This window comes from Gorilla gorilla, chromosome 9 (assembly GCF_029281585.2).
Source record: "Gorilla gorilla gorilla isolate KB3781 chromosome 9, NHGRI_mGorGor1-v2.1_pri, whole genome shotgun sequence".
Lineage (NCBI taxonomy): Eukaryota > Metazoa > Chordata > Mammalia > Primates > Hominidae > Gorilla > Gorilla gorilla.
In genome coordinates, this window is record NC_073233.2 from 52,916,084 (window position 1) to 52,942,611 (window position 26,528).

At 42.7% G+C, this 26,528-nt stretch overlaps 1 protein-coding gene across 24 annotated transcripts in view; it reads right to left on the reverse strand.

The window, feature by feature from the left end:
* The window catches only part of AMBRA1 (autophagy and beclin 1 regulator 1), a 205,014-nt gene that overhangs the window by 149,554 nt on the left and 28,932 nt on the right, over positions 1-26,528 (reverse strand). For 9 of the 24 annotated variants that reach the window (XM_055354792.2, XM_019037124.3, XM_055354802.2 and 6 more), the window contains exons 2-7: positions 8,817-9,071; positions 8,388-8,446; positions 7,684-7,867; positions 6,194-6,366; positions 4,572-4,638; positions 2,543-3,996 (exon numbers count right to left, since the gene is read on the reverse strand). In XM_055354792.2, coding sequence (XP_055210767.1) covers positions 2,543-3,996; positions 4,572-4,638; positions 6,194-6,366; positions 7,684-7,867; positions 8,388-8,446; positions 8,817-8,951 — 2,072 coding nt within the window. In that variant the 5' untranslated portion in view covers positions 8,952-9,071. Of the gene's footprint in view, positions 1-2,542; positions 3,997-4,571; positions 4,639-6,193; positions 6,367-7,683; positions 7,868-8,387; positions 8,447-8,816; positions 9,072-9,590; positions 9,614-14,800; positions 15,430-21,152; positions 21,457-21,508; positions 21,931-26,528 lie in introns of those variants that run through there. The other 15 variants (XM_019037126.3, XM_019037128.3, XM_019037127.3 and 12 more) reach the window with 9 other exon arrangements.

The following is a 26,528-nucleotide window of genomic DNA, read 5'->3' on the forward strand; positions in this document are numbered from 1 at the left end:
TACAAAATTAGCCAGGCGTGGTGGCGCATGCCTGTAATACCAGCTACCCGGTAGGCTGAGGTAGGAGAATCACTTGAACCCAGGAGATGGAGGTTGTGGTAAGCCGAGATCACACTATTGCACTCTAGCCTGGGCAACAAGAGAGAAACTCCATCTCAAAAAAATAAAAATGTTATATTAAGAAAAATACCATGAAGGGCAGCTTGCACAAATCTTTAGTCATGAAGACCAGAGTTCAAATTCTCACTCAGAGACCTATTATATGATCTTTCACAAGAAACTGACTTCCCTGAGCCTCACTTTCCTCAAATATAAAATGGAAAATTGAATACCTGACTTGCATAGAGTTGTTGTTGAAGGCAGAAGGAATTATTTCAAAGCAAGAACACAATACCTAACACATAGTAGGCCCTCAGTAACTGGTATCTCTTTTTTTCTTTTTTTCTTGAGATGGAGTCTTGCTCCATCACCCAGGCTGAAGTGCAGTGGTGTGATCTTGGCTCACCGCAACCTCCATCTCCTGGGTTCAAGCGTTTCTCCTGCCTCAGCTTCCCAAGCAGATGGGACTACAGGCCTGTGCCACCAAGCCCGGCTAATTTTTGTATTTTTAGTAGAGACGGGGTTTTACCATGTTGGCCAGGCTGGTCTCGAACTCCTGACCTTAAGTGCTCTGCCCGACTCAGCCTCCCAAAGTTCTTGGATGACAGGCGTGAGCCACCGTGCCCGGCAGTAACTGGTATCTCTAATTATCATCAAACAACAGAGTTTATTTAAACCACTCAGGTATTTCTCAGAATAGCACATGAAGAGGTACTACTAAAGCAGAATGGACAAAAGCTAACCAGAGCACACTGGTATTACGGAAACAGCAACTGCTTGGTTTCTTAGAGCAGTAACTGAAGACAGTCCTTTTACAGAGATCTTTAATAAACTTTTAAAGTGCCTACTACATGTCATGCCCTGTGTTGACTGCATTCTCACCACTCTTGGCAAAGAGGAAGAACAGAGGCTCGGGCTCCTGATGAAGACCAGTATGCCAGGCACAATATTCCAAAACCAGGAATTGAGGAGCTGTTAATCCAGAACTGGTTTCAAGCATATGGGCAGAGTTAGCAACCTCTCTATTTTATTCATCTTTCACATCCAGTCAAGTCTCCCTCTGTTTCCCACCCAGGGCCCTTAGTAACTGCCTAAGAACCTACACATACCATACCCTTTCCTCCCTTAACATGTGCTGTTTCCCTAAAATAAAAAGGTCTTGCTCTCTCCAAATCCTATCCATCTTTCAAGACTTGATTTTGCAAAGCCTTCTTGGATGATACTTCCCTCTCTCTGAGACTACATCCAATCTCAGTACCATACAATGAAGCATTTGCTCATCTATACTTTTGAAAAATTTCATTGTCTTGCCTCCACAATAACACTGTAGACTCAGGTGGGTAAAGACCATGTATTATACTTCTTTTGTATTTCCCACAGTGCCTAGCACAGTGCTAGAAAATTTGTAACCATTCAACTAATACTTATTGACTGAGTGACTGTCTAAAGCATCCTCCCAAAATAACAAGTACATTATGTGCATAATTCATATTCCCACCCTTGTTAGAAGCTTATGTCAGAGAAATTTCAGTTGCTTCGACAGAGGATGTAATGCAGCGCAATATGCTGTTTGGATCCAACAGGCATATTCTTGGAGTTGGTGATTATGCTAGCTTTGACCTTTACAAAATTACAGAAAGAAGTCCCTAATAAATCAAGATAGATGCGCACATAGCCATACATGGAACATATGGTGGGCGATCAACTACACCTACTCTGTTTCTCCCATGAAAGAGTTGGCTAGGATGCCAATCTGAGTATGGAGAGTCCTTCCTTCCATGAATTATTCTTCTTCTCCACCCCAAGGTGAATGTCCACCTGGAAGGTCCATTCAGAGAATCTCAACTGAGCAATAGGCTGCCCAAAAACAAGTATCTCTGAAAAAATTGGAATTTTTCTTGACATACATATATATACATATATATATATATTTTCTTTTCCCTTTGTCAAACTGCAGTGTTCCAAAAGATAAGGATTAGGAAGTGAACTCAGTTGTCCAAAGCAATACAATCAGCGAAGAGCCAATATACTAATCTCTACCATGCAGGGTTCTATTTTACTTATTCCTAGGCACTCTGGGACTACTACAATAAGTAGTCCTGCACATACAATGTCTCGACAAGGTCAAAAAGCAGGCAGAGAAAGTCAATGGTTCCATCTCCTCATGCCTCTCTAACCTAATCTACACTCTCCTTTCAAGGCTAAAGCCAGAACCTTCAGCTTAGCCAGAAATAGAGCTAGCACAGCCAACTGACTCATACTGCTAGGCCCTATCCTATCTCTGCCACCAGAGCAAGATTTTCCAAGAAAATGCAATGGCGAGATCAGAAGCAGATGCGTGGGTCCCAGACACTCCAGATACAGCCACAACATCTATAGGACTGAAGGAAATGATACAAGGAGAAAAGCAAGGGATGCAGAAGATAGGAAAGCGACTGCTTACCTCCTGAGTGAATCCTCCTCAGAGCTCTCCTCAGGCATATCCTGATGTAAGGCCTCCTGTGACACAGTTCCAGATCTGCTGGACTGGGTGTAAATTCTTTCCCAGTGGCCTGTCTCCTGGTTAAAGGCCACCCCCACAGTCCTCTCCTCCTGCGGACTAGCAGAGCTGCTCAACTCCAGCCTGCTGGAGCTGGGCGTTTGGCCCTCAGTCCGCTCGAGAGGTGGCAACTGGCTGCCACTTGATGGCACACTCTCAAAGGAGCTGGGGACCTGCCAAGAGGAGCTAGCCTCGCCAGAGGAGTAGTTAGGTGTGGTTCTTTCCCAGCGCAGGGTATCGTTGTTGAAGGTCAGGAGATTGTGGCAAGCACGACAGCGATTCAGGTGGCCACGGGACAGGTTGGAGTTGTTCTCACTGCTGTGTGGGGTGGGCTGGTGGGAAGGGCCTGGCCTCTCAGATTCAATGTTATTGTTGAGCATTTCCTGGGCCTGTTGGGTCTGGGGAGCTTCCCCACTCAGGCTCTGATCCAGCTCCTGAAGCCGGTCATACTCCAGAAAGAAGCGTCTCAGGTCACACTGAAGCTCATGGCGAATGCTGCCTGAGTTGTTTTGGCTGGAGCTATTCCCTCCATCTGACTCAGTTGCCAACCCTGATGCTGGAAAACCCCTCCCTTCTGTGGCTGAAGTGTACACAGATGCCTGAGAGCCACCTTCCTGCTGTCTCAGCACAGATAGCAAACTCACCGAAGAGGCACTGGTTCTGGGCGGGGGCATGGATTCCGCCTCAGAGCGGGAGTTCAGACTGAGTACTGTCCGGGTCCACTCAGATCCTGTCAACCCAGGAGCTACTTCTCGGTGATACCTAGAAGGGTGGCTAGACAGAGGCCCTCCCAAAGAGCGGCGGGTAGGACCCAGACTGAGGTTGCGGAGTGTGTTGCCGGCAGTGCTGCTCTGGACTGTACTGAAGGCAGACGGCCGGTTCAGGAGGCCCTGGTCCTGCTGCGTTGACGAGGCCTGCTCCGGGGGATGGAAGGGCTCGGTCTGTACAAAAGAAAAGGAAGGGGTAGTAGCTCTGGCAGAAGCAGGGGGGACACTGTCCTGGTGTGGCAAGAGGGAAGGAACTCGAGTGCCAGAGCAGCGGCTGCAAAGGCACAGGATCCCAAGGTGCTGGCAGCACTCAGCTGTGGGGTAACTGACCCGCTGTCGGAGCCTGATGTAAGCGGAAGTCCTGGGGCGCTCCGTGGAGGGCTGAGGGGGAGGCGGTGGGGGTGAGGGGGTAGCAGAATCTTGCACTGTGCTTTGCTCTCCCACCTGGATGCCAGAAGAGCGGCAGGACAGCATGTGCAGGAAATTGTGGAGGAGAGGCGTCCGGCGAACTGGCTGTGATTGCAGGAGGGCACGCTGACGGTAGTGGGATAATTCTGTTCCATCTATGGGGATCTCTGGTTCGTCATCACCCTGCAACGTGGACCAGCATGGGGCAGGGGGTAGAGCAAGGCAGTTAGGTAGAACCTCCAAGTAAATCAAGAAAAACTAACCACTGACAATCATCCAAGGAAAACAATGTTCATAGGTAGGAAACAACTCTCTACCCCTGAAGCACTGACAACTGGCCTCAGATTCAAAATAATCACATGGTATTAAATTTTCCACTCCCAATTAGCAGCATATCTGAATGAGTGCAGCTGACAAACCAATTGTCTTACAAAAGACATCTCCCCATGACATGGAAGCAGTGAGGGGAAGCAAAATGTCAACAGCCAGAGGCACATGAGTGACAAGCTATCCAACACTGTCTAGTGATGATAAGGGTTACTTCTAATGAGGCAATCACTGGAGGGTTTCAGAATTGACTCTCCTGTCAAGATTATGGCTATAACCCTCAACATACAGTCTGAAGCTAGCTTTAAATCTTGACTGGAAAGATAAGACTTGGGTATTGAGAATGAAAATCCAATATAATCAGAATTGGAATACTAGTTAAGAAACGAACTCACAGTTTAGCTGGAATTGGAACTGCTGGACTAACTTACCTGTTGATTAGAGGGGTTAACAATTGCTGTGAGTAAGTAGTGTCCAAGTGGATCAAATCTCACCAGACTAAAATCACAGAAGAAAGAGACAAAGACACGCATAGAGAGATTATGTTAACTGAGAAGAGGAAACTTGTGTTTGAATTTATAGCAATCATTATTGATAACTGGTATCACTCAGGTATCCACTTCATTCAAGACTTTCAAAACTTTCAAAGAGATTAAAATAGTAACACTCAATACTTCTTGCCAGAGTAAAGGAATATGTATCACAAAAAATAACGATTTCACATGAAAAACACCTAGAGTTGCCATCCCAGGAAACAGCTACCTTAAGCACACCTTTGCTCAAATACAAGAGTTCATCCTAACCGTAAAGCATAAAATGCTCTCATACTCTGCCACAGAATCAGTTCTTCCCTCATATGGCAGCTACACCGGCAAGAAGCATGAATCTTGGTGGCAATGAACAGTCCCAGCATTAAGTGACATAGCTGAAACCAGAAAATTGGCCTGTATTCGACTGCAAATCCAAGAGGACCAAAGAAACACAATGCATCAACTTTAATACAGACAATATGTTTTGATCTTGAGGACTAAATAAATGTAAATTATGTGCTTACATCTCCATCTTCCAGTTTGATAAACACAGACAACCCACCAAGGTATCTAAAATACCACCCAAACTTCTTTCAGGTTTTCCCAAAGAAGGACTATCCAAAACAGTTAGCTTTGAAACTAAAAGAGAGTCTAATGACCCTGGTCTCCAAAAACCAGAAGATGAGGCCAATAAGGGAAAGCTGAAATGAACAAAATGAATGTCTCCCAGCTGATTAGTCAGCTGCTTAGAAAGCAGGAGGAGGCCAGGTGCAGTGGCTCATACCTATAATCCCAATACTTTGGGAGGCTAAAGCAGGAGGATAACTGAAGGCCAGGAGTTCGAGACTAGCCTGGGTAACGCAGTGAGGCCCCGCCCCCCAAATCTCTACGAAAAAATTTAAAAATTAGCTGAGAGAGGCTGCACACACCTGTAGTCCCAGATACTCATAAGACTGAGGTGGGAGGATTGCTTGGGCCCATGAGGTCAAGGCTGCAGTAACTTGGGCCCATGAGATCATGACTGCACAACTGTACTCCAGCCTGGGTAACAGAGCAAGACCCTGTCTCCTTAAAAAAAAAAAAAGGGGGGGTGGTGGTGGTGGGCATGGTGGCTCATGCCTGTAATCACAGCACTTTGGGAGGCTGAGGTGGGCGGATCACTTAAGGCCAGGAGTTCAAGACCATCCTGGACAACATGGTGAAACCCTATCTCTATTAAAAATACAAAAAAATGAGCCGGGCATGGTGGTGGGTGCCTGCAATCCCAGCTACTCTGGAGGCTGAGGCACGAGAATCGCTTGAACCTAGGAGGCAGAGGTCGCAGTGAGACAAGATTGCACCACTGCACTCCACCCTGGGTGACAGAGTGACACCCTGTCTCAAAAAAAAAATAGGAGGAGTTGTGAGGATGACAACTTGCCCTGAGCAGGGATAACAACCTGACTTCCAAGGTGACAGCCAGTAGAATGTTCTCTATCACGTCAGTCCTGTGCCAGACAGTGCAGATGGGGCAGCGCACTCACCGGACCCGTTCCATCTCACTAGCTGTCTTCACCACAGCAAAAGGTTCCCGTCGACTCCAGTCCCAGAAGTGGATCTCATTGGCAGTGGCAATCAGCAGGAGCTGAGCCGTAGGGTGGAAAGCCAGGGAGGCAATGGCATTGTTGCTATCTGTGAACCAGCTTTCACTGCCACCCTGTGAATGAACCAATTCCAGATATTCTCAGGTTACAAGCTACCAGCACACTGGGAAGCCAATTTCAAGAAAGGTCCATTTAAGGTAAAATGACTATGTCTAGGGACTACTTTAAATACATCCTCTGTAAAAAGATGTAGAAGATCAGTGATCTGGTAGTGGCACTAATTTATCAGATAAATACTATACAATCAGTTCAGTTCTTCAAATTAGTCACAATCTACAAGCAATAAACATATATACACAGTTCCTATTTCTTTTCTTTTTTTTTTTTTTGACAGGGGGTTTCATTCTGTCACCCAGGCTGGAGTGCAGTGGCACAATCTCAGCACACTGCAACCTCTGCCTCCTAGGCTCAAGCAATCCTCGCACCTCAGCCTCCCAAGTAGCTGGGACCACAGGCGCATGGCACCATGCTCAGCTAATTCTGTATAATTTTGTGTATAATATTTTTGGTATAATATCCTGCTCAGGCTGGTCTCAAACTCCTGAACTCAAGCAATCCTCCTGTCTTGGTCTCCTGAAGTGCTAGGAATACAGGCGTGAGCCACCGCGGCCAGCGCACAGTTCCATGCAAAGCCTGAGAAAAACTCAAGCTCGATGCACAACATGGTGCAAGACAACCCGCTAGCCAGTTACTAGGACAAAGAGGATCTTGCTTTGATGATCATGATCGGAGTACAGGAATATCTTTGCCCTAAGACAACAGAAATCCATCCTGAACATATCTTAGAGCCTCCTGTACTATGTCACAATGGGCTGAAGGAAGCAAAAGTAGATGTTCATCTTAGCAAGAATGGAAGACAATCTCAGGGCATGCTTAAGCTATTGCAAAAAAAAAAAAAAAAGGAATGGAAGACAGGGAATTAGACTTCCTATTAAGTGGGCAATGTCTACCACAGTATATTCAGATGTAGTCCTAAGAATCTAGCTAGGCTCTTCCAGAATTAAAAACCCAATGGTAAATAAGTCTCTGCATTTAGAATACCAAAAGAAGCCGGGCATGGTGGCTCATGCCTGTAATCCCAGCACTTTGGGAGGCCGAGGCAGGCAGACCACTTGAGGTCAGGAGTTCAAGATCAGCCTGGCCAACATAGTGAAACCCCGTCTCTACTAAAAACACAAAAATGAGCCAGGCATGATGGCACATGCCTGTAATCCCAACTACTTGGGAGGCTGAGGCAGAAGTATCACATGAACCTGGGAGACGGAGGTTGCAGCTAGCCAAGATCACACCACTGGGCAACAGAGCGAGACTCCGTCTCAAAAAAAAAATTAGAACACCAAAAGGAAAGGGTATCTTAAGGAAATACTCACGTGTAAATCCCAAATCCTAACCTCCCCATCTAGACAGCCAGAAGCAATGAGGCCTGAGATGGTGGGATGAAAAGTGACACACCATGGAGTACGGCGGTGTCCAATCAGGGAATGAACACACTTGCCAGTCTTCACCTCCGTAATATAGATATTATGGTTCACATGGGTGGAGGCTAAGAGAGTCCTAGAAAATCAAAGAGTAGAACTGAATTCAGAAGCATGTGGAAGGGTAACCAATCTTATCAACTTTGGACAACACAGAATATTGATGCTACCTGCCAATCCCAACATGAAAGAAACTAAGCTTTGTATGTTAGGCAGTATATCTACAAACAGAAATATTCTGATCTTTAAAAGCTTTTGGCTTGTCCACACTGTCCCCAAATGACACATGCCACATTCGGAAAATATTTTTTCCCACTGGAAAAACCATCATACCACTGGTGAGCTGTATCACACAGGCAAATGATTGTTATTGAGAAACTTTCCAAGTTTTGATCCTCTCAGTTTCCTTTGCTTGTTCTCATGATTTTTCAGGTTAGCACTGCTCATCTACTTTCTTTCCCTTTCTGACACGTGGCCAAAGTGCTGTTCATACAGTACTTCAGAGAGACTTTAGGGACTGACTTGGAAGATCAAGCCAGGCCAAATATACAGAAAGCACTGTTATCACAAATCTTAAGTTATAGATAAATACTAAGTACCTGTCTGGGCTGAAGGCCAATAAGAAGGTAGAGCGTGGACTATCCGGCAGTTCTACTCTCTGGGAGACAAAAAAAAAAAAAAAGTTAAAATACATGATTTGTAGACCATGGTTCACCGTATCTCAAAAGCACATTAACCATTCTAGATTAGTATTCACAGTGTAGGCTTAAAAACTGGAGACAATGATCAAGCTACAAATTGGGAGAGATAAACCTAAATTACCTTCAGGAAAACTGTCTAGCTCTAAAGGAAAAAGATATTTCTAGCACATTAATTCTTTCAAATTTACAAACAACTCCCTAAGTCAGATATGTCAACTCTCCCACACAAGATAAATATATTCCAACTCTCTGCTGTTAACCCATTCTAAGGTCTCATTCTACCATCACCAGCACAAATCCTATGTGAAATATAGCCATTTTCCTTACCTTGCCCTCCCATTTCATCCACCGGGTTTTATCTTCTACCAGCTCCTGCAGAAGCCGCTGAGCTCCCATGGCCCGAGCACCCCGTTCTCGCCCCCAGAGTATCCGGACAGCATTCTTTTCTGGGACAACCTTCATGGCGCTCAGCAGCCACTGTCACACCAGGCCCAGGAAATGAAGGAGCAAGTAACAGCTCCAACACACTGAAGCAGCTAAAATGAGGCCATACAGGTCCTTGTAAGTTGTCCTCATGGAAATCTAAGGAACAAAGAATAATGTCAAAGAACGACTTCTGCAATGAGAAGCTTCCAATTGCAAATACAATTCTAGCTCAAAAGGGAAATTATACTTTTCCTATTTAATGACACTTTCTCAGAAAAGACCCTTCCTCCCAGAATTTTTCTTCCAAAAATATTTCATACTCTCATATTCTCCATAGCTCAACCTTGTAGCTAAAGAAAGGATCAGGCCAAGCACAGTGGCTCACGCCTGTAATCCCCGAACTTCGGGAAGCCAAGGAGATTGGACTGCTTGAGGTCAGGAGTTTGAGACAGCCTGGCCAACATGGTGAAACCCCATCTCTACTAAAATACAAAAATTAGCCGGGTGTGGTGGCAGGCACCTGTAATCCCAGCTACTCATCAGACTGAAGCAGGAGAATTGCTTGAACCCAGGAGGCAGAAGTTGCAGAGAGCTGAGATAGTGCCATTGCACTCCAGTGCCTGGGCGACAGAGCAAGACTTCATCTCAAAAAAAAAAATTATTATTTGGGAGTACCTTTCTCACTCATTTTCTCTTCTCCACTGAAGATCCAGGGTAGAGGACAGAGAAGGAAAGGGAAGGAAAAAAAAAAAAAATCAGGCTCCTTTTCTCATCTACCACAAGACTTACAAGGAGAAAACTTCATCAGAAATTAAAATTCTACTAAAAGGGCAACTAGCAGCACAATACACACAAGTGTAATGATTAAAGAACAAATTGTGGTCTATACAATGGACTATATAGCCTGATAAAATGGTATTTCAAAAGAATATCTACATAAATACAATGTTATCCACTGTGGCATTGTTTCTTTAGCTCCACTATGAATGTTTTAAAAAATATAGGAAAGTTGAAAGAATGGTACAATAAACATACACTATTCTCCACCTAGACTCAAGAATTGTTAATATTTTGCCAAATTTGCCTCATCTATCTCCATGGATAGAGATATGGCTACACTGAGGTTGGTTTTTTTTTTTTTTTTGTATAATTTTGGAATTATTTCAGTAGGTATCAAGACACTTTAACCCTGCATATTTAATTCATTATGCAACTCCTAGGAAGAAGGACATTCTGCCTCATAACCACAATAACAATACTATACCAATTATCATCTAATACTTCAATTATCATTCGAATTTTCCCCATTGTCCAAAAAATTTCATTTATGGTTGACTTTTAAAAAATCCAGAATCTAATCAAAACTCAAGCAACGACTTTGGACGTTTATGTCTCTTTAGTCTCCTTTATCCTAGAATGGCCTCCATGTTTTGTTTTGTTTATGTTTTCATTTATTTGTGACACTAGCTTTTCTTTCTTTTTTGGGGGGGTGGGGGACAGAGTCTCACTCTGTGGCCCCAGTTGGAGTGCAACAGCGCAATCTCGGCTCACTGCAACCTCTGCCTTCTGGGTTCATGCAATTCTCCTGCCTCAGCCTCCTGAGTAGCTGGGATTACAGGCACCTGCCACCACACCCAGCTAATTTTTGTATTTTTAGTAAAGACCAGGTTTTGCCATGTTGGCCAGGCTGGTCTTGAACTCCTGACCTCAGGTGATCCACCCGCCTCAGCCTCCCAAAGTGCTGGGATTACAGGTGTGAGCTACTGCACCCAGCTGACACTAGCTTTTCTAAAAGATCAGGAGAGTTGACTTGTTAGAATGCCTTACATCCTAGACTCAACTGATTGTTTCCTCATAGTAGCATTTAGCTTGCCTCTCTATACCTTTATTTCCTGTAAACAGTAGGTTAGGTCTAAAATCTTCATTAGTTTAAATGTTTTTGGTGACAGTGCGTCACAGTTGATGTGCCTATATACCTCAAGGTGGAGTACATCAGGTGGCACATATTTTCAGACTGTACCATCATTAGTGATCATTTGTTGAAAGATGATTACTTGGTTGAGGTTGTTAAGAGCCAGACCTTTCTTTATAAAGGAATATCTCCCCCTTTACAATTAGCAATCTGTGGCAATTATTTGGCATCATGTAAATATCCTATTATTTCTCAACTTTTTACTTAATGGGTTAGCATTCATTGATGATTCTCTCTTGTACTTTTTTAATGGGGGGAGATGCTGAAAATATTGATTTTCTAATTCTATCATTATTTCTACATGTATTAGCTGGCTTTCTTGTACAAATAATAAATTTCCCTTAAAAATTGGTGCAGAGTAGTTACTACTTCTGTCTTATTGCTTACAATAGCAAAAACTGAGGATAACCAAGTGTCCATCTAAAGGGTACTGGATGACTAATCTATGGCAAGGAAGATTCTCTGGCTACTGATGAGAACAGATGTCCAGGCCAGGCGCAGTGGCTCACGCCTGTAATCCCAGCACTTTGGGAGGCCGAGACGGGCGGATCGCGAGGTCAGGAGATCGAGACCATCCTGGCTAACACAGTGAAACCGTGTCTCTACTAAAAATACAAAAAAAAAAATAGCCGGACGTGGTGGCAGGAGACTGCAGTCCCAGCTACTCAGGAGGCTGAGGCAGGAGAATGGCATGAACCCGAGAGGCAGAGCTTGCGGTGAGCCGAGATCGCGCCACTGCACTCTAGCCTGGGCGATGGAGTGAGACTCCGCCTCAAAAAAAAAAAAAAAAAAAAAAAAAAAGAATAGATGTCCAAAATATATTGTCGAGAGAGAAAAAAAGCAAGGTACAAAACAATATATCGAGTAAAGCTACCTTTGAATAAGAAGAAAAACTAATGGTAACACACTGGGGACTGGAGGGACTAGATAAATGGAAACAAAAATGGATGCAATACCTGTCAGCGTTTTTGAAATGGAATTTTAGTTAGTTTGTGGGGATTTTTTTTATTTTTATTTTTTAAAGAAACAGGGTATCACTCTATCACCCAGGCTGGAGTGCGATGGTGCAATCATGGCTCACTGCAGCCTCAAAGTGCTGGGCTCAAGCAATCCTCCCGCCTCAGCCTCCAGAGTAGCTAACTTTTAAAATTATTTTAAAGATGGGGTCTCGCTATGTTGCCCAGGCTGGTGCAAACCACTGCACTAGGTGCTGAAATTTTAGTTTTTGAAAAAGGTAAATCTGTTATCTTTATCAAAAATTTTGTTTAAAATATTAAACGACAGCAGGCGCGATGGCTCACGCCTGTAATCCCAGAACTTTGGGAGGCCAAGGTGGGCGGATCACCTGAGGTCAGGAGTTCGAGACCAGCCTGGCCAACATGGCAAAACCTACTCTACTAAAAATACAAAATTTACTCTACTAAAAAGACAAAAATTAGGCCAGGTGCAGTGGCTCATGCCTGTAATCTCAGCACTTTGGGAGGCCAAGGCAGGCGGATCACCTGAGGTCAGGAGTTCGAGACCAGCCTGGTCAACATGGTGAAACCCCATCTCTACTAAAAATACAAAAATCAGCCAGGCGTGGTGGCAGGCACCAGTAATACCAGCTACTTGGGAGGCTGAGGCTGGAGAATCGCTTGAACCCAGGAGGCGGAGGTTGTAGTGAGCCGAGATTGCACCACTGCACTCCAGCCTGGGTGACAGAGTGAAACTCCATCTCCAAAAAAAAAATTAACCAATTAATTAATCAAAAAAATAAATTAAATTAAATATTAAATGAGGCCAGGCATGGTGGCTCACGCCTATAATCCCAGCACTTTGGGAGGCCGAGGCAGGCAGATCACTTGAGGTCAGGAGTTCGGTATCAGCCTGGCCAACTTGGCGAAACCCCATCTCTACTGAAAATACAAAAATTAGTCGGGCGTGGTGATGCACACCTGTAATCCCAGCTACTTGGGAGGCTGAGACACGAGAACTGCTTGAACCCAGGAGGCTGAGGTTGTAGTGAGCCGAGATGGCACCACTGCACTCCAGCTTGAGTGACAGAGTGAGACTCCATCTCAAAAAAAAAAAAAAAAAAAAAGGCCAGGCACGGTAGCTCACACCTGTAATCCCAGCACTTTGGGAGGCTGAGGTGGGTGGATAACAAGTTCAAGAGATCGAGACCATCCTGGCCAACATGGTGAAACCCCGTCTCTACTAAAAATACAAAAGTTAGCTAGGCGTGATGGTACGCGCCTGTAATCCCAGCTACTCAGGGGGCTGAGGCAGGAGAATCACTTGAACCCGGGAGGCGGAGGTTGCAGTGAGCCATGCCATTGCACTCCAGCCTGGGCAACAGAGCGAGATTCTGTCTCAAAAAAAAAAAAAAAAATTTAAATTATGTGGTAAGAACATGTTAAGTGAAAAAAGAACACAAAATTCTATATGCAGTATAATCCAAACTTTGTTTAAAAAATATTAGGAGAAAAAGGATACAAAAGAAATACAATAAATACTAACCATGGTTGTCTTTCAGTAGTGGCATTATTGGTGATTTAATAATTTTAATAGGCAAGTTTCTATTTTTTTTCACTTTTTAATTTTAAAAATTATTATTACCAGAAGCCCAAACCTCACCACTCACTTTTTTTCTTTTTTGAGACAGAGTCTCGCTCCATCACCCAGGCTGGAGTGCAGTGGCACGATCTCGGCTCACTGCAACCTCTGCCTCCTGGGTTCAGGTAATTCTGTTTCAGCCTCCCGAGTAGCTGGGACTACAGGCGCCTGCCACCACGCCCGGCTAATTTTTGTATTTTTAGTAGAGATAGGGTTTCACCATGTTGGTCAGGCTGGTCTCGAACTCCTGACCTCCGGTGACCCACCCGCCTCAGCCTCCCAAAGTGCTGGGATTACAGGCGTGAGCCACCACGCCCAGCCACCATTCACTTTTTTAAAAAGTAATAACTATTTATTGTAAAAAGCCAAACAATAATTGGCTCTTTACATTTCACAAAAGGCTGCAATCTAAAGAGTACACAACCAGATGTATCCAAATACAGACAGAAAAAAAAACATTAACAGCCTGTGTTGAAGGAGTTCTCTCACTGGAGTACTAAGATGTAAAAGTCAGAAAGATTTCACAGCAAGAAAACACCAAGTTTGGCCAGGTGCAGTGGCTCACACCTGTAATCCCAGCACTTTGGGAGTCCAAGGCGGGCAGATCACAAGGTCAGAAGTTTGAGACCAGCCTGGCCAACATAGTGAAACCCTGTCTCTACTAAAAATACAAAAATTAGCCAGGCGTGGTAGCTCATGCCTGTAGTCCCAGCTACTCGGGAGGCTAAGTTGGGAGAATCACTTGGACCTGGAAGGTGGAGCTTTCAGTGAGCTGAGACCGTGCCATTGTACTTCGGCCTGGGTGACAGAGTGAGACTCTATCTCAAAAAAAAACACAAAAACAAAAACAAAAAAACTCACCAAGTTCCTAGTCCTACACAGCACAGAGTTACCTAAGGAGTGACAAAGAAACAAATTCTAGCCTGTATCCTCATGATACAGCTCTCATCACTTATTAGTGCATAAATATGTACTGAAAATATCAACATTTTCAGGCCAACTTCCTGAATAGGCTAAGGATGAACTAACTGGAAGGAAATCATCTCCTTAGTAACCCTGACAACTCATAGATTAGGATCAGAAGTCTAGACCTGAACCCAGGGAAGCCCTTCGGTCAAACTGCCACATAAGTGATTAATTACTAACCAGGAAAGTGCCAAAAATACAGTTCCTATTAGTTTACCTTAACCCTCTACTGCAATTCTTTTACCCAATATAAAAAAGTTCAGAAGAAACATCTTGAGAGTCCTTTGTCTTAACAGTGCAATATAAAAGCACTTTCAAAGAAATACACTTAAACCATTTATAATCTTACAAGGTGTGGTGGAAACAGCAGCAGTCCAATTCCTAAAAATAAAAAATAAAAAAAACTGACCTTCTGACCTCCTGTTACTCAAGAGGAACAATAAAATACAGGTCACAAGTACTGTATGACTCAGAAAACTGTGATGCAACCTCAGATTCCTACAGGATTCAGAAAGGGGAAAGAGTAGCTACAAATATCAATACCAAGAAAAAAATCTAAGGATCAGGATTACCAAACAACATTTCTATCAATTTCCAGGGACCTAAACACACTAACAGCTCAAACAAGAGAAAGCTTTACTGATGGGAAGAAGTCAGACGGAGTAAAACAATTACACAATCTCTCTTTCATCTGAAGAAAAATATTTGCTGTTGCTTTAAAAGGATAAGGGACTTCTCTCCTGATATGCTCTTACCAGCCACCTGAGAAGAGATTTTACTGTGTTCCCTGTAAAGAACAAAGGGAGCTAAGTCAAACTGAAGTCACACAGGGCTGCTGATGAGGAGGAAATGCCAGTCAATTGTGTTTTTCATTCCTCTTTTAAAAAGCAAGAAGAAACAAGTTTCCCAATCTGTCCCTTAAAGTAAAGCAGACTGAGACAAAGGTTACCAAGAATAGTCTTTGTGATACTGTCACACAGTCCCCAAAATCAATTCTCAATCACCAAAAGCTTATCCAAGTAGAAGCAAAAGACATGGCTAGGATATGTACATAAGACAAATGCCGGTCAGGCATGGTGGGAGGCCAAGGTGGGAAGGTTGCTTGAGTCCAGGAGGTCAAGACTACAGTGAGCCATGATTGCACCGCTGCACTCTTCAGCCCAGGTAATAGAGTGAGACCCTGTCTTAAAAAAACAAACAAACAAAAAAAAAGACAAATGCCAAGATTCCATCCCATTTCCACACACACATACTCCCACTCCCAATAACATGACTGAGTACTCTCCAAAGGTGAGAAGGCAACCACCTTTCCAGATTTTCTCTATTTAATTCCAAGAGACAATTATATTTAACAACTACTCATAAAAACCATCTAGAGAGTATGCCACAACCCAGTGGGAATTAGAAGTTAGATTTAGAGGTTCCTTGTGCAATCTGATTATCTTATGCCAGCAATTTTACTCCACCTTCTAGCTATACGACTTTGGGGATACTTAACCTCTTTGAGGCTTCATTTCCTCCTTTGTAAAACAGGATCACAATGTCTGCTTCATAGGGTTGTTATGAGACTCCAAATAAGAAAACAGCTGTGGAAATATGAATCTTGTTTCTGTTGTTTTTATTACTATTGAATCCTCTCTGAGGTTCACTATGGTTTCCCTCACCAAACAATAGGGCCAACTGAAACCCCAGAGACACCACAATTCCCAAGAGTAGCAGATTTCTAAGAATTATGTCAAAGGCCGTTACCAGAAAACAAAGTAAAAAGTGCTCAGGGAGAAAATAAAGTATGTTTATGTGGCAAAAATAATTTGTTGTGATTTGGGCTCCCTCTACATAGTTTAGTAAAGTTAATTAAAAACCAGAACCAACAATTTAGAGCTGTATCTACAACCTGACTAATAATTCATACCCCATATCTTCCCCTTCCTATTGCATTTAGGAGTGTGATTCAGAAACCTAGAGACCTGCAAGAAGCTGTTAAAATGGAGTCCAATCTCCTTATTTATTTGAGTAACTGCATCTCTCTTCCACTTCACTATGCCCATGTGGGCAAAGTCTAAGAGTCAAACCAACCATGTAATACTGACATATATTCCATAACTTGATTTAACCCAAGGATATAATTATTTTTTAAAAAATCCTTTAAATACTAATTCTAAGACCACTTGCATAAGTAAAGTTCACCCAAATGGAAAATTAACTACAAAATTTCAGGCTTTTAATTAGAAGCCTAAAACTGCCGCAGTACTCTTTGGAAACTCCATATGGATGGAAATACATAGGGTTTTCTACGACTGGCAGCTCTGTTTTTATTAATAGGACTTTCCTACGGCCATTTCAGGATACTTCAAGTAACATCATATAGAACCAAAGTTCAAACTGTAAGCACCACAAGCCAGCACCCACACCTGACTCCATACAGCTCTTGTGTGACTCTTACACTAGACTGAATTTACAGGGGTACAGAGAATGTGGGGAAAAGCATCATAAATTTAGAACAGTAAACAACACATTCCGAAGGCAAACACACCTAGAAGCAGAAAAACTCCAACTATTCCCTGAATTGTGTATCTATTGTGTGCAAAAGATATCCAAGGATATGGCAAAGTGCTAACTGGTTAACTCTAGATGGAGAAGTCATGAGTGATATTTATTTTATTGTTATTATCCATAACATCCAAATTAGAGACAATATGTATAGTCATATATATGGGCCCCGCAGTCAGAATGGTTGATTGAATTCCAGCTCCATCCTTTTCTTGGTATATGATGGTATCTTGATTTCTAGGAATAGTTACTTAACCTGACTGTACCTTAGTTTCCTCATCCACAAAATGTGACTATTGATAGTATGTATATCACAGGGCTACCACAAGGATCAAAATATTTACCATATGAAAAATGCTTATAGTAGAATAATAGCTTCATTCTGTAATTAAGAATTAGTATGAAAATGGTAATAAGGGCTGGTTGCGGTGGCTCATGCCTGTAATCCCAGCACCTTGGGAGGCTGAGGCGGGTGGATCACCTGAGGTCAGGAGTTCAAGACCAGCCTGACCAACATGGAGAAACCCCGTCTCTACTAAAAATACAAAATTAGCCAGGCATGGTGGTGCATGCCTGTAATCCCAGCTACTTAGGAGGCTGAGGCAGGAGAATCGCTTGAACCCAGGAGGTGGAAGTTGTGGTGAGCAGAGACCGTGCCATTGTACTCCAGCCTGGGCAACAAGAGCGAAACTCCATCTCAAAAAAAAAAAAAAAAAAAAATTAGCCGGGCATGGTGACATGTGCCTGTAGTCCCAGCTACTCAGGAGGCTGAGGCAGGAGAATCACTGAAACCTGGGACACAGAGGTTGCAGTGAGCCAAGATCACGCCACTGCACTCCAGCCTGGAGGAGAGAGTGAGACTCCATCTCAAAAAAAAAGAAAGAAAGAAAGAAAGAAAATGGTAATAAGAACACACAATATTTAATTTCTAAAAATAAAAAGTTTAGGCCACAAAGCCCTGTAAACAGTCAGACAAATTAAATTTAAAACAAATTCTTCTAGGCAAAATGAGACCGTCCACTGTAGAGGTCTCCAAACCATTTCATATAAAAGATCTTACCACTGTCACCTTTTTAAAAACAAAAAATAAAACCAGCCAGGCACAGTGGCTCACACCTGTAATCCCTGCCCTGGGAGGTTGAGGTGGGAGGATTGTTTGAGTCCAGGAATTCAAGATCAGCCTGGTCAACATAATGAGACCCCTGTCTCTACAAAAATTGCTTAAAATTAGCTAGGCATGGTGGCATGTGCCTGTGGTTCCAGCTACTCAGAAGGCTGAGGTGGGAGGATAGCCTGAGCCCAGGAGGTCAAGGCTGCAGTGAGCCCTGATCATGCCACCACACTCCAGCCTGGGTGACAGAGCAAGGCCCTGACTCAAAAAACAAACAAACATAGCCCGGCATGGTGACGCATGCCTGTACTAACAGCTACTGGAGAGGCCGAGGCAAGAGAATCACTTGAACCCAGGAGGTGGGGGTTGCAGTAAGCCCAGCTTGTGCCACTGCACTCCAGCCTGGGCGACTGAGCAAGACTCAGAGAGGACCTGCATGATAAGATACCATGTGGAGAGAGAGAAGCCACGTGGAAGACTATCAAGATACCAAGCAAATGAGTGAAACCTTCTTAGACCTTCTAACCTAGCCCAACCACCAGCTGAAAGCAGACAAACAAAGCACAACTGATGTTACACAGGGGAGAAGGACCATCCAGACAAGTCCTGCCCAAATTCCTAACCCGAGTAATTATGAGACAAAATAAATCTTTATTATTTTAAGCCACCAATTTTGTGGTGGTTTTTGTACATCAATAGATAACTAAAACACTACTAACCTAATATCGCCAGGCGCAGTCGCTCACACCTGTAATCCCAGCACTTTGGGAGGCCGAGGCAGGCAGATCACGAGGTCAGGAGTGCGAGACCAGCCTGATCAAAACAGTGAAACCCCAGCTCTACTAAAAATACCAAAATTAGCTGGGCATGGTGGCACATGCCTGTAATCCCAGCTACTCAGGAGGCTGAGGTAGGAGAATCGCTTGAACCCGGGAGGTGGAGGTTGCAATGAGCTGAGATCCCACCACTGCAATCCAGCCTGGGCGACACAGCCAGACTCCCTCTCAAAAAAAAAAAAAAAAAAAAAAACAAAAACCACTACCTACCTAGTATCTACTAATATCTAGCTGACAAATATCAAGAATTTTCTACAGAAAACCCACTATCTGCTCAATACTCTAACAAGAAGTTTTTCTGAAAATATGGAAATTAATAAATTTAGGTAACCAAAGATATCTCAAAATAAATTTATTTTATCACACTGGTAATCCTTTCTTAGGCCTCGTTCTTCCTAACTAGATTATAAACTCTGTGAGGGCAAAAAACATGTCTGTCATAGTCCCAGTACCTAGCACAATGTCTAGCGTAGAAGAGCATGAGTATGTGTATTTACTTATATTCAGAGTTGTGAAAAGATCCCAAATGAACCCAAAACTATCATAAACAGCAACATCTAGAGTTTTAAAAAGTGTGGTGGTTATGAGTTCAAAGTCATAAATTCAATTTCTACAAGTCAAATACCTTAAAAAGAAAAACCTAAGCCGGGTGCAGTGGCTCACTCCTGTAATCCAGCACTTTGGGAGGCTGAGGTGGGTGGATCACCTGAGGTCAGGAGTTCGAGACCAGCCTGGCCAACACGGTGAAATCCCGTCTCTACTAAAAATGCAAAAATTAGATGGGCGTGGTGGCACGCCCCTGTAATCCCAGCTACTCGGGAGACTGAGGTGGGAGAATTGCTTGAACTCGGGAGGCAGAGGTTGCAGTGAGCCGAGATCACGCCACTGTACTCCGCCTGGATGACAGAGTGAGACCCTGTCTCAAAAAAAAAAAAAAAGAAAGAAAAGAAAAGTAAAGACAAGGCTTTGCACCATTACCAACCTAATTTCAGCCAGTCATTTCATTACGCACATGTCATTGATCACCAGAGGGCCAGGCAAGAGAGTAAGCAAAGGACTAATCCATCACTACCTCAACTGTAGGTAGGGAAGAAGAAAGAAAAATAACCTCAAAAATGGCAGTAAAATTTTTTTAATCCTCCTATTTGAAACACAGAATATTAAGAACAAAGTACAGAGGCAGTGGATATTCTGATAGCAGAGATGAGAATATGGGATATTACACCTTTCGAGCTTGAGAATACTAAATACAAAACCTTCATCCTAATTTACTCCCTAAGAAAGCTGATCCAGCAATCTGGGGATATAGGAGTATCAGTCAAGTCTATAACAAGAATCAGTGATTTAATAAATAAAGATAAGACTAAGAGGTAAGAAGCTTTAATAACTGATTTTTATCGCTGGCTTGTTATATAATCTTGGACAAATCATATCCTCGCTGAATTTCAAGTTTTCCTCCAATATGTAAACTGAAAGTAATAATACCTTCCTTCTATCTTAAAGGAATAAAATCCTTGGAGAATCTTAGGGGAAATGGGTTATAAAATTTCAAGACAAGATTATTACTTTTCAAAGTAAAACTCAAGATGGAACAATAACCAGAGTATATGATAAACCGAAGTTCACACAAAGAAGTCTGGCACCTACAGTTCTAAGAGAAAGATTGCAAAGGAAACTACAGTGATTATAAAAAAAAAAAAACCACAGATTACATTATCTCTAATTAACCACCTGACAAATTGAAAACAAATAATTCAACAGAACTAAGATCAATCAATTAAAATTATACACAGTCCCTTTCTTTATAAGAAGCCAAAATCCCAGAAATAAACTGTCAACAGACAGAACCTGCACCTCTACTGCACACAGGCAGCAGCATTAGTTTTTTATATATAAACTCAAAATAAGACCGACCTCTGTATAGGATATATCACAAATGGGCTAACAATTTTACAAAATGTTTTGAAGATACAAAACTGAGTAAACTCTAATTACTGTAACTATAATAAGGGGGGAGAAGTGAAGCAACAGCTTTCGTGCTACAGATTTTGCTTACTAGAGCTTTCTAAAGTAACTCACAATGATGCTGCCTAATGTCTGAAACACGGGAAAGCTTGTGCTCAAAACAAAGTGTGATCAAAACCGGAAATAGAAAGCCATAAGACTCAAATTTGAGACTGACAATTTTCCTTACTCCCACTTACCTCAGAAGGATGAAGAAAAAAGAAACGGAAGTTTTATCTGCAAATTATTCTGGAGAAAACAGTGTGCTGAGAACACAAGAACTCCTAAAAACGGAAGGAAGAACAAGGAGGAAAGCACTAAACCAAGAAGAAACTGAAGCTCAATTTTTTGGTTTCAAGCTATCAAAAGAATCAAGAAGACCAAGAAGGCTACTCTTAAATGTACAGAAATGGCAAAAGATTTCCTATTAGCAAGCAACAAAAAAAGAGTAGCTTCTGATGGAAGAAATTTCACAGAGGCAAAACAGCTTAACCCCAGAAACGGAAACTGAAACCAGCTGCCTCAAACAGACCTAATGACTTTGGCAACAATATACCTTTCATCCACCAACAATATCAGGAGGCTGGAGTAGGGCCGATTTCAAATCATAAAGGATCACATCTTTCTATTCTCTGCATAGTCTTTGAGAAAGAATCCAACTCCTTCCTGGGAGCACCACACTGCCCCAAATTCTTCCTGGAAACCCCTGGAGCTACAGCAAGAATATTGCTGGGCCAGGCGCAGTGGCTCACACCTGTAATCCCAGCACTTTAAGAGGCCAAGGCAGGTGGATCACCTGAGGTCAGGAGTTCAAGACTAGCCTGGCCAACACGGTGAAACCCCGTCTCTACTAAAAATACAAAAATTAGCTGGGTGTGGTGTCACGCGCCTGTAATCCCAGCTACTCAGAAGGCTGAGGCAGGAGAATCGCTTGAACCTAGGAGGTGGAGGTTGCAGTGAGCCGAGATCATGCCATTGCACTCCAGCCTAGGTAACAAAGTGAGACTCCATCTCAAAAAAAAAAAGAAAGAATATTGTGAGAAAAAAAAAAAAAGCTTTGAGAACATTAACCCAGGAATCTTCACAAGTCCTAGGACAGATGTGATTACTCATCAGACAAATAAGAAAAACAAAACCTGGAAGAGGTTAAGAAATTCATCTAGATTCACAGATGAGTCTGGAGCCAAAGCAGGATTTGAATTCAGGCTTTTCCTTCAGATAGTATCAGAGCTACACTCCCAGTCCCTGCTTGGCTTAGTAGATACTGTGTTCAGTGTTTTCCAATCTTAGAGTCAGCCCAGGTCAGGTTCTTGGCTGACTAAAATAGCGAAAGAAAAAATTTCCCTCGAGGCTTCAAGAAAAGAAGTCAAATTATTAAACACAGAGTTCTTATGCTAAAAGGCCGACATGCCACCCTACCATGCCAATCACATTTCTTAGCCAATCAAAAGAAGGCATTAGATTTAAGAACCTAGTTATTTAAATCTGAGTAGAAGCTGGATTCCATTTCCCCAACTTTCCAAATAAAGAACACTTAAAGATGGGGAAGGATGTAAAAGCACTGATAAATAACCAACAAGCATTGATTAAGCAGATATTATGTAATTGGCACTGTTCTAGGCACTGAGGATACTATAGTAAAGAAGAACATTCTTGCCCCCCAAAAGCTTATGTGATTTTTATATAATTAAATATTAACAATACTTTCAAGTACTGAAAAAGGCTAGAAAGAAAATATGGCAGGTGAAAGAAAACAACACACACACCCTTTTACCTGGGGTGGCCAGAGAAAGCCTCTCTGAGATGACATTTGAGTTAAGACTGGCATCTTGAAATAGAAACCTTGAGAAAAGAGGCAGGTGAAAAAAATATTTCAAGGAGAATGAGGAGTACCAAGTACTAAGGTCCCTAACAGGTAAGCTTAGCGCATGTGAAGGCCGGAAATAAGGCCAACATGGCTGAAGCACCACTAACAAGGAAGAGAATAAAGACAGGTTGGTAGCAGCAGACCATGATAAAATTTGGATTTTATTAAGTGTAATGGGTTACTATTAGAGGATTTTAGCTAAGGAAATGACAAGATGATGGGAATTTGGGCCAGGGTTATAGCAATATAAGAGATGAATAGTCATACTCAGAATATATTTTGGAGAAACAGCTAAGGGAATTACAGATGCATTGTATTTGAGGTGTGAGAGAGAAATGAAGAGTGATTCCTAAGTTTTGGGCCTAAGTCCCAAGTGGATAGTGGAGACACTTATTGAGAAGGGTTCTACTATATGTGTTATGTTTGTGGGTGGGGGAGCAGATTAAAGGGAGAAATCAATAGTTTAGGATCACTTTCTATTTTTCTATGAATATGAGCCTGAGAAAATATGAATTAATTCAGGAGAAACTTAAATTTTTCCTATAAATTAATAGTATAATAAATATAATGCAACATTGGTTCTTTTTTTTTTGAGAAGGAGTTTCACTCTTGTTGCCCACGCTGGAGTGCAATGGCATGATCTCGACTCACTGCAATCTCTGCCTCCCAGGTTCAAGCGATTCTTCTACCTCAGCCTCCTGAGTAGCTGGGATTACAGGCACATGCCTCCACACCTAATTTTTTATATTTTTAGTGGAAACAGTGTTTCACCATGTTAGCCAAGCTGGTCTCAAACTCCTGACCTCAGGTGATCTGCCTGCCTTGCCTTCCCAATGTGCTGAAACTACCGTGCCTGGCCTGCTTCCTATTCTTAAATAATTATACATAACATTTGAGAGCCAAGCAAGGTAGATCACACCTGTAACCCAGCTAACTCAGGAGGCTAATGGAGGAGAACTGCTTGAGGCCAGGAGTTCAAGACCAGCCCACAACATAGAGAACATAGACCTCATCTCTTTTTTTTGTTTGTTTTTGTCAACCAGGCTGAAGTGTAGTGGCAGGATCTCAACTGAACTGCAGACTTGACTTCCCAGGAGTAAGTGATCTTCCCATCTCAGCCTCCCCAGTAGCTGGGACTACAGGTGTATGTAACTACACCCCAGTAATTTTCTTTATTTTTTGTAGAGACAAGGTTTCACTATGTGCCCAGGCTGGTCTCAAACTCCTGGGCTCAAGGAATCCTCCCACCTCAGCCTCCCAAAGTGCTGGGATTACAGGCATGAGCCACACGGCACCCTGATGAGAAACTTCATTTCTTTAAAAGAAACCATCAGCCAGGTGCAGTGGCTCATGCCTGTAATTCCAGAACTTCAGGAAACAGAGGAGGCCAGATCACTTGAAGTCAGGAGTTTGAGACCAGCCTGGCCAATGTAGTGAAACCCCATCTCTACTAAAAATATGAAAATTAGCTGGGTATAGTGGCGCACACCTGTAATCCCAGCAACTCGGGAGGCCAAGACAGGAGAATTCACTTGAACCTAGGAGACGGTAGTTGCAGTGAGCCAAGATCACACCACTGCACTCCAGGCTAGTCTGGCAACAAAGCGAGACTGTCTCAAAAAAAAAAAAAAAAAAAAAAAAAAAGGCCAGGCGTGGTGGCTCACATCTGTAATCTCAGCACTTTGGGAGGCTGGGGTGTGTGGATCACCTGAAATCAGGAGTTTGAGACCAGCCTGACCAACATGGAGAAACCCCGTCTCTACTAAAAATACAAAATTAGCCAGGCATGGTGGCGCATGCCTGTAATCCCAACTACTTGGGAGGCTGAGGCAGGAGAATCGCTTCAACCCGGGAGGCGGAGGTTGCAGTGAGCCGAGATGGCGCCATTGCACTCCACTCTGGGCAACAAGAGCGAAACTCCATCTCAAAAAAAAAAAAAAAAAAAAAAAGTAAGAGCAATCCTAAAGCCTTCTTAAGTACATGGCAGAAAAATCCCAGTATTAAAAAAAAAACAAAAAAGAAAAATCCCAGTATGTATCCAATTACATATGAACTGATAAAGACAAGTGATAGAATATAACACATATATATACTTAAAGCAACATATTATCTAATATTCATTGAACATTTGCTACACACTTGGTAGTGCTAAACACTTTATCTCACTTTTTCCTCACAATGATACTATGAAGATGGGTACTGTTATTCCCATTTCCAGATCAGAAAACCAGGCATAAAGAGGCTAAATGATTTACTTAAGTGAAGGAGAGATTCAAAATCAAATCTGTTGCCAAATGAGCAGTATTGTATAGTGCTCTAACCATTATACAATACTGCTTCTATAAAATACAGAAAAAGAAAAAAAAAAAGCTCTTTTCATGTCCTCACACCTAGAAAGTCATAATTAGAAAGAGCTGATTCAAGAGATGAGGAGAGGGAGAAAGAATTAGTAAATCTGAATGAATCTGAGTCAGAACACAGTGACTCATGCTATAACCTTGGACAAATTCCATCATATCCATGCCTCAACCTATCTATCTAAAGAAGGAGCTAACCTCACTGGAGGTTAACTATTATTTGCCTCCTAGTGGGCTATGAATATTAATTAGTATTTGTAATATATACACAGATCATCAGATGAGACAAGGAAAACTATACATTATTATTTCTTCGATATCTACAGCAAAGCACCAGAAATCACAGTAAATAAGTTATGTGCACCAAGAATGTAGAGTGTGAGTACTCTACAAATAAATCATGGCCAGGTGCAGAGGCTCATCCCTGTAATCCCAGCACTTTAGGAGGCCAAGGCTGGAAGATCACTTGAGTCCAAGGTTCGAGACCAGCCTGGGCATCACGGCAAAACCTCATCTCTACAAAAAAATATAAAAATTAGCTGGGCATGGTGGCATTCGCCTGTAGTTCCAGTTACTCAGGGGGCTGAGGTGGGAGAATCACTTGAGCCCAGGAGGCGAAGGTTGCAATGAGCTGAGATTATGCCATTGCACTCCAGCCTGGGAGACAGAGAAAAATTCCCTCTAAAAAAAAAAAACGAAAAGGAAAAAGAACCACATAATTTGTCATTTTACTTCTGTTTTCCTTTTTTTTTTAATTAAAAAAATCAATATACATCACATGAATCAGCAACTGCATGCTTGGGCATTTATCCAGAAAAATGATAACTTATGTTCAGACAAAAACTTGTTATCAACTGGGTGCAGTGGCTCACACCTATAATCCCAGCACTTTGGGAAGGTGAGGTGGGCAGATGGCTTGAGCCCAAGAGTTCAAGACCAGCCTGGGCAACATGGCAAAACCCTGTCTCTACACAAACAAAAAAAATTAGCCGGGTGTGGTGGCATGTATCTGTGGTCCCAGTTACTCAGGAGGGACAGGTGGCAGGATCACTTCAGCCTGAGAGGCGGAGGTTGCAATGAACTGAGATCACGCCACCATACTCCAACCTGGGCTCAGAGCCAGATCATGTCTCAAAAAAAAGTGTATAAAAATGTTAACAGCAGTTTTATTCATAGTAGCCAAAAAATTTATAAAAATTCAGATTTTTTTTTTCAGAAGGGGTCTCCCTCTGTCGCCCAGGCTGGAGTGGGTAGCATGACCAATCTTTGCTCACTGCACCCTCCACCTCCCAGGCTCAAGTGATCCTCCCACCTCAGCCACCCAAGTAGCTGCGCCCACAGGTGTGTGCCAT